General features: G+C 45.5%; 1 protein-coding gene across 5 annotated transcripts in view; it reads right to left on the bottom strand.

The window, feature by feature from the left end:
* LOC118226887 (lipopolysaccharide-responsive and beige-like anchor protein) overlaps nt 1–12,547 on the bottom strand; it is a 212,269-nt gene that overhangs the window by 156,769 nt on the left and 42,953 nt on the right. For 4 of the 5 annotated variants that reach the window (XM_035416849.1, XM_035416853.1, XM_035416850.1 and 1 more), the window contains exons 17-23: nt 11,378–11,475; nt 10,302–10,394; nt 9,070–9,178; nt 8,536–8,617; nt 6,988–7,111; nt 6,303–6,495; nt 157–2,025 (exon numbers count right to left, since the gene is read on the bottom strand). In XM_035416849.1, coding sequence (XP_035272740.1) covers nt 157–2,025; nt 6,303–6,495; nt 6,988–7,111; nt 8,536–8,617; nt 9,070–9,178; nt 10,302–10,394; nt 11,378–11,475 — 2,568 coding nt within the window. The remainder of the gene's footprint in view (nt 1–156; nt 2,026–6,302; nt 6,496–6,987; nt 7,112–8,535; nt 8,618–9,069; nt 9,179–10,301; nt 10,395–11,377; nt 11,476–12,547) is intronic. The other variant, XM_035416854.1, reaches the window with a different exon arrangement.

Genomic DNA, 12,547 nt, shown 5'->3' with positions numbered 1-12,547 from the left:
CAGAAGGACCATCACTGAGGCTGAATGCAAGGGCGCTAGGTGCTAAGCACTAACAGGGACACGTCACATGCAGTGGCCAGTCTACGACAGTGCTAGCATTATTAGAAATGGCCCTATTGGCATAAATGACACAGACTATAGTACACTATTCTGTACCTCTGATGGCTGCTCCTTCAGCTCCGTCTTCGCTGTGTCAGCGGCCACACTGGTCACGTCCAGCTGGGCGATCTTCATCTCTTTGGCCTTAGGGGTGGGTGGTGCAGCCTCTGTTGTCCCCGCCCCCTCTGAGACCTCAAGGTCTGTTTTCTTTGGGCTTTCTGTGTTAGGAGTGGTGGGCTGGGGGTCTTGGCTCTCTGAGCTGGGAGGGTCTGAACCCTCGGTGGTTGGGGGGTCTGAACCCTCGGTGATTGGGGGGTCTGAACCCTCGGTGGGTGGGGGGTCTGAACCCTCAGTGGTGGGGGGTTGTGAGGACTCTGAGCTCGGAGGGTCTGAACCCTCAGTGGTGGGGGGTTGTGAGGACTCTGAGCTGGGAGGATCTGAACCCTCAGTGGTGGGGGATTGTGAGATCTCTGAGCCGGGGGGGTCTTTACCCTCAGCACTGGGGGGTTGTGAGCTCTGGTCCGTTGGAGCCTTTTGCTCCTCTAGGTTCTCAAATGGCGTGGGGGCGGCCGGATCAGCGACAACCTCTTCGGCTGCTGTTCCACTCACCTGCTGCTCTTCCTCTTTCGGCTTAGACCCCGCTTCATCACCAGCCCCTTGCTCATCTTCCTCTTGCTCCCCCTTTTCTGCAGAAACGGGAAGAGAAACCGAGGACGAGTCTTCCACAACATCAATGATGGCCTTATCCTGGCCACTGTCAGCTGAGACATCTAATGGGCCCTTTTCATGGTGGCTAGACTCGGTATCCATATCGTCACCTGTAGTTTCCGATTTGTCAACAGCAACTTCCACTTTGTCACCAGCAGCTTCCATTTCATCACCTGCAGCTTCAGCTTTGTCACCTGCAGCTTCCACATCGTCACCAGCAACTTCTGCTTTGTCACCAGCATCCATTTCATCCCCTGTAGCGTCAGCTTTGTCACCTGCAGCTTCCACATCATCACCTGCAGCTACCATTGCATCACCTGTAGCTTCAACTGTGTCACCTGCAGTTTCCGATTTGTCACCTGTAGCTTCTGAATTGTCACCAGCAGCTTCCACATCGTCACCAACAACTTCTGCTTTGTCACCAGCAGCCATTTCATCCCCTGTAGCTTCAGCTTTGTCACCTGTAGTTTCCGATTTGTCACCTGTAGCTTCTGCTTTGTCACATGCAGCTTCTACATCGTCACCAGCAACTTCTGCTTTGTCACCAGCAGCCATTTCATCCCCTGTAGCTTCAGCTTTGTCACCTGTAGTTTCCGATTTGTCACCTGTAGCTTCTGCTTTGTCACATGCAGCTTCTACATCGTCACCAGCAACTTCTACTTTGTCACCAGCAGCCATTTCATCCCCTGTAGCTTCAGCTTTGTCACCTGTAGCTTCCTCATCATCCCCTGTAGTTTCCGTATGATCATCTGTAGCCACAGCACTGTCATCTGTATTTTCTGTATCAGCACTTGTGGCTTCCTCCTGGAGCTGCGCAGGTTCCACTTTGTCAGGGGCAGCAGCAGCAGTTTGTGCTGCAGTCTCAGGGATCATGCTAGCGTGGTCGTTAGCGGTCGTTCCTGTAGCTGGGCCCAAGGGCTCCGCACACAGCTCCTGGCCCTCGACCTGCGCAGGCAGCTCCTCCACGACAGCTCCGTTCAGGATATCAGGCACGGTGATCAACGCCTGGCCCTGCTCTCCGTCGCCCTCTACAGTCAGCTCGATGATGGTAGAGGGGGCTCGCTCTTCTTCTTCATGGAGCACGGCGTGCTCCCCGTTGGACTGGGACAGACTGGACCCGGAGACGGTTCTGATAGGACCCAAGCCATCTCCGGTGGACCCCCTCTCGTATTCCTGGAGCATGCTGACCAGGTTGTCTTTGTGTTGCTCAAAAGTAACCTACAGACAGAATGCAAATAACCGCATTGTGATTTTAACCACAAATCTCTTTAATTGTGAAACACAGTAAAACACAGTATGACAGTTTGAGTTTGACAGCGTGAGTTTTTTTAGTTTTTTTTTAACCGGCGTACGCACGTATCTACATCTTCGCAAATCCGAAGCAAAAGCGCAGAGGCGGCTCTGTACACCAATCAATGGGATCTTTAAACAAAGCTCCCCAAGGCGAGGCGCAGTGTTTATAGTGAATACATCAAACGGGAACAACGAGCCTGATGAGATTTAAAGGAAACTGGCGCGTTCGCGACGGGCGATTCGATTGGGCGCCGCGGCGCGTATCTCGCCAGCCTTGCAGAGGCACGGAGACGCGCGCTCCGCGTGCGCCGGCGGCTACCGACCGCTCGCTCCCCCGTGCCGCGTTCCCGTCCCCGCCTCCGCAGACAGAAAGTCAAAGCTGAGACGGGGAGAGAGAGCCGACGGCGCCAGTTTAGTGCTTTTACCTAAAGGCATCCGCGTTCGTAAAAGAGAAAGGCTGATCATGTGCAATTAATTAGGAGTTATTGTTCTAAATTAGCTGGCTACAAGGCTGCTCATTAATCTTCCACATCGCTTGATTGTTAATCCATAGCTGTTTTCTCTGGGCAGAAGGCTTCTAAATGCTTCATTGGTTAAAGATTTTTTTTTCTCTCCCTCAACAGGCTAACAATCACAGCAACCTCCCCTTTATTTCATCTTAATTTGACATTCGATATTAGGCCATTAGCACTCAATCAAGAGGCGTGTCACGTGTTGCCAACAGAGCACAACTGCATTTGAATATATGGCAGGATTTTGTAAATGTTCTCGGATCTGCAGGTGGAAGTGTGGCCTCAAAGGTTAGCCTAGCACGCGGGCGCCACTTTCATTACCAAACTCCAGCACAGGCTAGCGCTGCAAATAAGTCACCTACTCTGAAAGGTCTTTCACACCACGTTCAGTTGAATGTAATTTAGAATTCAACGGCACATCTCAGCAACAAAAGTAGCAGTAGGCTACAGCCGGGTGTAGCGAATACATTAGCATACAAAAACATTCTGTGGTTTTAGATTGTGACAGGGAACATGATGTCATGATGTTAACTGGATCCGCCAGTGCCAAATGACACTGGAAAACCATGAAAACTACATTTTAAGTCACTGGTTTGTGCTGTAAAGGACATTTCCCGGATACTACACATAATCTAGCTTCATGCACATAATCAAACACACTGCGCTCTACTCCAAAGCCAGGGCACTAGATGAAAATGCGTATTATTTATTTGCTTGTTGCAACCGATTACAGATTACAAAGAGAGCGTTCTCTTTAACCTAGATCATTCACAAAACAAAAGGTTTTACAACAACCTGGGTGGTGTGCCACATGCAAGCACACACATATGTGCACACACACACACACACACACACAAACACACAGACATACCTCTGATAGACGCACATGCATGAACCCACAAACACACGCATACATGCATACACATACACGGATTCAGGCGGCACAGACAGACATGCACAAATATGCAGACAGACATGCATGCTTAAACACAGACAGACGCACACGTGTGCGTTTGCAAACAAAGACGCAATCGGGCTGGGAGTGCAAGGCCTCCATTTAGATCAATAGATAGAGTGAAACCACAGATCAAAATGGAAATAAGAATTGGAGCACACCCTAATTGGATTAGCTCAATGCAGTTCCCAACAAAATCAATGCTGCTTGCTGGGCTGTGCACCATGCAGGCTCTAGCCTATTTAAAACCTCTTCCCCTGCCTACTGGATGAAAGACCGAGAGGGCTGCACTGACTCTGTGGGCCTGGGTATGGATTCCCAAGGGAACTGCTTTAGAGCCACACACTGAGGGAATGCCTGGCAGGAGGGTGTGTGTTCAAGTATGTGGGCATGTGCCTGTGTGTGTGTGTGTGTGTGTGTGTATGTTTGTGCGCACATGTCTATACGTATGCAGCACTGTACTATGGGACATTATATTCACGTTATATATATGCACAGGGATACAATAGGGATTGACAGTGTACAGTTCATGCGTACTGCAACACAAGGCGTTCCTCTAGCAGAGCAAGTAATCTTACAGTGTACGTTGTACAGTGAAATATGCCTTATTGATGTAACTCTGTTCCAACAATAGTCCCCCCAAATACAAATAATGATTTATATCTACAAGCAGTAAAATCATATGGTAAAACAACTTAAACAAGGCCTATAAAAGACTTAAACAATTGAATGTATAGTTTTCACTATATATAATGAGATAGTCCAAATAATTTGATGAGATGCGCAAGCCTTTCTCCTGACTGTAGAAGTGCTCCTGAGGTCCAGAGCACAAGAAAGGAGGGGGAAGATTCTCCTGATCTAAACACAAGCATGAGTGCACACACAAACATGCAAACGCGTACAGAACTGATAACGGCATCACAAAAACTCAGTACTACAAACAACTTAATGCATGCATACAGAAAAGTACACTCAAGAGACGCTCACAAAGAACAAATGTACAGTGAAATGCACAAAGAACAAACAGTAACAGCAACACAGGCACACATGCACACACCCACCCACACACACACGCACGCACACATGCTTGCACACATGCACACACAAACACAGACAGACAAACCCACCCGCACACACAGACATACATACACACACACACACGCACACGCACACCCACACAGACACAGACACATGCCTGCACACACACACACGCGCACACACAGGCACACACACACACCACAGCCTTGCAGCTGGGGGAAGAGAGTGCTACAGTGACAAACAGCTCTGCTGCTACAGAGGTGGCAGGAAATCTATCAAACTGGACAATAAAATTGCAATTGAGTTTCTTTAGCTTTTTTTATAGCAGATGCATGTATCTGGATGGGTAGCGCTGGTGTGCCTATTGAATTCAGTCTGGGACCCGGTGCGGGGAACAGTGTTTTTAGATTAGAGCTGGGTTATTGTAAACAGGGCCGAGCAGAAACAGCATTAATCTTGTGCAATTATAGGAAAAAGGCAATTACAGCCTGTCTCAACCTGAAACGCGTGATCAATCCCTTTACACTTTGGGTTTGTTACTTCAATTACATCACACTCGGGCCCCTACAAAAGGCAATACTGCACCTGAAATAAGCCCTTCCGTGCCTTTAAGAAATACATTTGTCCTCATTTTAACACACATTACACATGTTCAATTACTGTGGGGGAGAAAAAAACCGGTAAGCACAATTACACAAAATTACAAAAATGTGTCTGCATTTACTTATACTTCCATACATTATTTAAGCATGCAGACAATACACGCACACGTGTGTGTGTGTGTGTGTGTGTGTAAAGATAAACGCCTTATTTATATACAAACAAGTGTAGAAACCAGACAAACCTCTTTATATGAACAAGAGTCCATTATGAAAAAACCTTTGCTTGTTTACGAAAATGTACACCTAGTAAACCAATTCAACAGTTTAAATTGTACGCTTGGCCATATGTATTTGCTTTTAAAAATAATAAATCTACAGTGTATAAATAAATACAGGGCTAGAGCCGTTAATACGCTCACAAATACACACCCGAAATAAAATGGTGTTATCAAAATAATTTCATCAGGTAAGAGGACATTAATATTTTTCTAAAGTAGCAACTTAATATAATCTGACAAACAAGCACTCAAAGGAAAATGAAAAACATGTTAGGCAATGTATTTTCTTGGATACATTAGCACTAACATGGTTCAATCTAGTCATATCTACAGCTTTAAATCCATGAAATTGCTGCAATCATAACTAAGTAGACACAAGATTAACATGCGAGTGCTCGTATGGTATGTTAAGAGGAGTGTGAGATACATTCATGGTGTGCAGGGCGTTGAGTCTCTTGGCTGTCTGAATTCACACTTCACTGCCCAGCAGAGCAGCTGTGCCCCCTGGTGACCAAATATATTCATTGCAACACAGACAAAAATATAATGTATATAACGTGGTGGTTCAGTCTCCAATCTGCCATCTTTAAACGCCACAACCATAATTTGACAGCAGTAAAATTACTTCCCTGCCCCGGAGCAAAGTATGAATTATAATATGAACAGAAAAGTTTTCAAAAGTATGACTGAAGAGTTTAAGCATATTTTGACGCAAAACTTAAAGCTGTTTGATGCTAAAATTAGCAGGAAGGATGTCTGTTGAGCAGGGTTCCGTTTTGGATGCTTGAGGTTGATGGTACAGTAAAAGCGCTCTAACCTTGGAGTGGGTGATGGAGAGCGTGTCCACCCACACGCGCCAGCCTCCCCACTCGTACTTGATGGCGTGGTACAGGAGGATTCGGAAGAGGGCGTAAACCATCTCCGTGACCTTCTGCTCATCGTTGTTCCGCGGGCTGACGTAGCACAAGGACAGCATCCACTCCTGCCACACGGAGCACTGCAGGAGACTCCTGATCATGCACATGCGCACACACACACACACGCACACACACACACATACGCGCACACACACACACACATACGCGCACACAGGCACGCACACACACACACATACGCGCACACACACACACACACATACGCGCACACAGGCACGCACACACACACACACGCACACACACACACACACGCGCACACACACGCACACACACGCACGCACACGCACACGCACACACACACCCGCACACACGCACACACGTACACGGGGAAAGAGCGATGGTGAGATACACACATGAACACACAAATACACAGACATATGTGCACACAGGGAAATAACGATAATGAGACGACACACACACACGTGCACACAAATACACAAAAAAATCACATGGCATCACATACATTTCGCACGTGAGTGGCCGGTGAGACAAAAGCAGGGTGACGTGCTGTAACACAGTGTGAGAGGGAGTGGGTGAGGTAGAGGAGGGGGGGGCAGATCTCCGTACCTGCGGTTCTCCCGGCTGTTGCTGAACACCCGGATCATGTCGGACAGGAAGATCCGCCGCACCTCCATGCTCTCGGGGCTCTGGGGCGAGTTCTTCAGCAGGGCCGCTATCACCTTCAGGATCTCTGTCAAAACAGCGGGGAGGACTTCCAGTGCGTCTGCTGCCACACAGCCACACTGCATAACCACCCTGCACCATGTTTAACTGCACAATGTCCTATTAATCAGCACCAGCATTCACTTTCACTGCATCATAACCCCTTATAACTGCGTCGCCGTCCCTGTTCACTTCATCACACATCACTTCCACTGCAGTACAACCCCTTGTGACTATATCACTGTCCCTGTTCACTGCATCATTACCCCTTATAACTGCGTCACTGTCCCCATTCACTTCATCACACATTACTTCCACTGCATCATAACCCCTTATAACTATGTCACTGTCCGTATTCACTGCATCATAACCCCTTATAACTGTGTCACTGTCCCCATTCACTTCATCACACATTACTTCCATGGCATCATAACCCCTTATAACTATGTCACTGTCCGTGTTCACTGCATCATAACCCCTTATAACTGTGTCACTGTCCCCATTCACTTCATCACACATCACTTTCACTGCATCATAACTCACAATCTTTTCCCCCCTATAAGTGCACCTCCACCTGCCACAGGTGATTCTCAACTATGCTACTGCTTTGACAAATCATATTTGCCATTTATCGTTTTATCTTCCCACAATTAATTTAACATTTTCTCAGCATTCAAAAGCAAAAACTGATGTAGAGAGTGGAAACAAATGACATCTACCATCCTCATAAAAACCCATTTAGTAAGTGTGCACTGCTTTGGCCTTAATTCTACCACACGTGCAGCACGTCTGGCTTCTACACAAGATTACCGCAACCGTATAATACTCCAGATAACATGGAAAATCAAGCGCGTGAACGCGAGAATTTTGTTCTTGGTTCCATGTGAGATTTTTGTCTGGAGTTTCACTCGACGGGCAGACGTTGGCGTCCTATGAAAGGGGAGGCGGGGGGATTCCAGAGCTGGCGTTTGAAATCAAAGGCCCAGCGTGCGATGCAGTCTGAAGCCTCGGCGTGCCGACAGGAAGTGATGAAAGAGGGATCAGAGCCAGCGGCGTTATTCAGGCTCCTTACGCAGCCTCGTAAACAAAAGCCGCTTCTGACCCTAATGAGACGCGCGTATAAAAACACGACCGTAGTGCTGCAGTACCAGTCTGTACTCACTGAGCGCACTTTACCTTCAAAGCCTCCTCAGTACTTCAAATGCTTTTTCAGAGGAACATTTAATCATTGTATTGACTTCCAAAACCCTCCATTGATAAATCTATATACTGCATATAAAAGAATGAATCATGAAAAGCAAACTGATCTGTTTAATGACAAACCAAATGAATAACACGTCAACAAGCTGTCTGATGTGGTTTCAGACTGTGGTCTGGACCCGCTCAGCTGTGCTATCTCAATGGGCGTGGTCTGAAGCCCTCGTAGACACGGGTACGCTAAGCCTCACTCACGTGGGTTGACGATCTTCACTGCGGAGTCGGGATCGAGGTGCTGTTTGCGAATCACCTGCGTGCTGACCTTCTCAGTGAGAATCTACAGAGACACAGGGACATACAGCATGTCAGCATTCACTAAAAGCAACACCACTTCCACATTTGATAATACCACAAATAAAAGAGTGCTGTACTATCCACAGATGAGCACAATAAGCATAGAAAAGGAGGTCAATTCCAGTTCATTGAACTGAATGAAAATGGACATAATGTTCGACAAGGGTTAATTTTTAAAATTAATTAGTTAAATTCCAATTGATTTTCTGAACCGACTGACTTGGAATGGGCTTGTGTGAATGGTGCGAGTGTGAACTGAAGTGGAATTCCTTAACTCTTGTGATTAATCAAAGACATGAAGTATTTTAAGTAGCTGCTTATGTGAACATTCCCTGTTTTGGAATGAAGTGAAAAACAACAGCGGTGACAGGAGACATAAGGAGACGGTGGTAAGGGGCAGAGAGACATGGTGGAGGGGGTGCAGGGGGGTCTGACCTCGAAGAGGACGTTGTACGTGGTGAGGGTGGACTGGTGGGCGTGGAGTATCAGCCGCTCTGACAGGAGGGAGAAGAGACCGTGACCCAGCATGATCTCCGACTTCCTCCTGCAACAACACGCGCACGCCGTCATCCATTTTCAACTCGCTGCAGCACGCAAACGCATACACAGCCATCCATTCTCAGCGCATCATGCCCTGCTCCACACACACACACACATAGATTCTCAGCTTGTCATGTCCAGCTCCACACATGGACACACACACACACACACACACACACATAGACACACAAATAGACTCAGACAAACAGGCGTGCAAACGCCGCCACACCCCACCCATCCCACATCAACACTGCAGCAGCTCAGCTGACAAAGACAAAAACATTGCCTGAATGTACCTCCACAGCCCAAACCCCCCCCCCCCCCCCCCCCCCCCCCCCCCACAAAAAAATATATTAATTCCACCTCAGATGGTTAATATTAATACTCTGCCTGCTCCGTATTTGCTGAGATCAAAGGGGATTAAAAACAAGTGTGAAGCGCAGGGCCTAGTGTGAGCCCGGAGAGCGGCGAGCGCGCTGCTCCGCTGCAGAACCTGAGAAACGTCTGAGAAGTCTCCTCCGGTTCCCCGAGACGCGCTGATCAAAGCTCGGAGATCAAAACCAGGCGCGAGAACTACAGCCCGTGACTGGCATCCAATCAACCGCTTCCTTCCAACGTGCTTTTAATTGCGCCGCGGACCAATGGGAGGCCTCGAAGAGGCTAATTTGGTATTCAAACAGCTCTGAGAGACCCGAGCAGTCAACATGGAAGAAAAGGTGCCTTTCATAAAATCTTAAATATGCATTTTCTCATGTGCTCTTTATTTTATACTAATATTCTCACACGCATGTGTTCCTATGAATACTCTTAAATGTGCGTGCTATGTATGTATATTATTCACAATGTGCTGTGGTCATTTTCTTCTTTATGAACAATTGTAACATATTAATAACTGCACAGCACACATATATGTATCCATATTTGGTGAAACAGTATCTACTGATAATAGTACATACTGATTTGTTTTGATGGAAATAATAATGCATAAAAGAAAATTTTAAAAAAATGTATGGACTGAAAAAATATTTATAGAACATGTTTAAAACTGTCAAAAACAGCGTGTGGCTCCAAGAATCTCAGATTCAGATCCAAAACATAGAAAAGAAAACGCAAGACACTGCACTTACTTTGGAGGTAGATACTTTAGGAAGTACCCCAGCACCTTAAGGGCTTGGACTCGAACCCCTTCATCTTTGGAAGCAAGAAGCTTATAGATCACACTAAAAAGGAACACAAAATGAACATAAATATACACACTTCAGACATAAAAATGCAACTACTCTATTCACACAAACAAATTCAATTAAAATACAATAATGTTGTTACAAATATGTATTTGTTAAAATTACTTCCTGATCATAAGCAAATTAATGTGTTTATGTATAAGATAAAATCTGAAAATATAGAAAATATTCAAACATTTTATAATTGAATCAAGATTTTCCATTAATTGATACTGTTAATAATTATATAACATTTTCCCTTAAGGGAAATCTGTTCAGTCAATGAACTATTAATAGGAATGCTCTTACCTAGGGACCAACCAATGGCCTATATTCATTCTACTGGGACTATAGTAATTTAATATAAATTATTATAGATTATGTTCCCTTGAACATGCAATATTAACATGACAAACATATGATTAATTAATATTAATTATCATTGTGTAAAGTATTGCAACTCTGAATGTATTACTAAATGGTATAACAGGAAATTTAAAATAAAAGTCTGGTGTCTTGGTATGTTGGAAAAGTACCATGAGTCACTATGCCGTTTTCAGTCTACAAAAGAACTAATCTTGAGCTCAGAGAAGGATATTCTTTGCTCTGCTCTAACTAGCAGTTTGTGTGTGTGTGCGCGTGTGCACGCCTGCATGTGTGTATGTGTATTTATATGTATAGACGTCTGTTTATTTTTACTTTACCGGAATATAAACAGATTTAAAGGAATATATATGCGAGTGAGAGTTTATATATTTTTACAGCCATTAAGCAAATAGGTTTGGGGGATGTGTAAATTTCAGACACCTAAACTCAAGTGTAGAAATATCAGACAGGTCTGACAGCCCTGTGCATACTCCAGCAACCCCGAGGCTCAGTCCAGCTTAGCTCTGCAGCACTTAATACAGCAAGGCTCGCACGGTGGCCCGTGTCATGACTCTGTCAAAGGCCCCGTTGCCGCGGGACACCGGAGCCGTTACCGTATTCCGTTGCACCGGTCAAAGGTCGGCACCATGGAGCCCGGCTGCTCTGACATCACAGCCACCAGCAGCTGCAGCACGTCAATTAAATTGTCATCCTGGAACAATAAACCCAGACGCAGGCCATTAGCATCATTAGCAATATGATAAACACTCGCTAATACCAGCTCAATTAGCGGGCCTTCACAGCCCCTTCAGGAAACAGAAACAGCCCTTTCAGGAAGTAAATGGCATTTGTGCATGGGCATCACACGGGTCAATGAAGTGGCAGGACTCCATATCCCAAAAAAAATAAACATCAATTATTAATCTGACTGATAATTAGATTTCTGCTCACCAATTTTATTAGCATTTTTACATTGAAAGCATTGTTCTTTGGCATTCCACCGAAGCATGCCAACTAAATCAACTTATGTATGAGTTGGTGTGATGACCTAATGAAAAGACTTATGGAAAAACATTGAGTCTATAATGTGCAAAAAACACAGTGGCCACAAATTATAAACAAACCAGAGAGTTAAGAAACTGAAAAATCTGTGTGATACTTGATCCTCTCCAGGACACATTCATTTTTTGTGCATTTTGTGAAATTTGTGTTTTTCTATTAGTAGTTGCATTTCATAACACTTCCGTGAGGTAAAAATCCAGCAGCTTTAACTTGCTTTCTCTCTATAGGGTACTGGATCAGAAAGTACTGAATGCATTTCAGCAGTGTGAGTATGTACCACATACACAGTATGTACACAGAATATAGAGCAGTCAAATAAACTGGCGCACTTCAGCTGTTGGTATATGACCCCATCTAGTGGTAGCTAGTGGTGCTAAGAAGAACAGTATGGTACACAAATATTTGAGCAATGGTTTTCTTACAAAGGTGTATACAGGCACCTTGAAGGCATTTATTTGAATGGTACAGAACTCCGCTAGTGCCGGGTGGTTACCATGTCCGCAGTGAGCATATAGTTGGACAGATGTGGGTGATTACCTTGTGCATGGTGAGCAGTAGCTGGATAGATGTGTGTGATTACCTTGTGCATGGTGAGCAGTAGTTGGATAGATGTGTGTGATTACCTCATGCATGGTGAGCAGTAGTTGGATAGATGTGTGTGATTACCTTGTGCATGGTGAGCAGTGGTTGGATAGATGTGTGTGATTACCTCATGCATGGTG

Source organism: Anguilla anguilla, chromosome 5 (assembly GCF_013347855.1).
Source record: "Anguilla anguilla isolate fAngAng1 chromosome 5, fAngAng1.pri, whole genome shotgun sequence".
Taxonomy (NCBI): Eukaryota; Metazoa; Chordata; class Actinopteri; order Anguilliformes; family Anguillidae; genus Anguilla; species Anguilla anguilla.
This window is presented reverse-complemented; position numbering and strand designations above follow the sequence as displayed.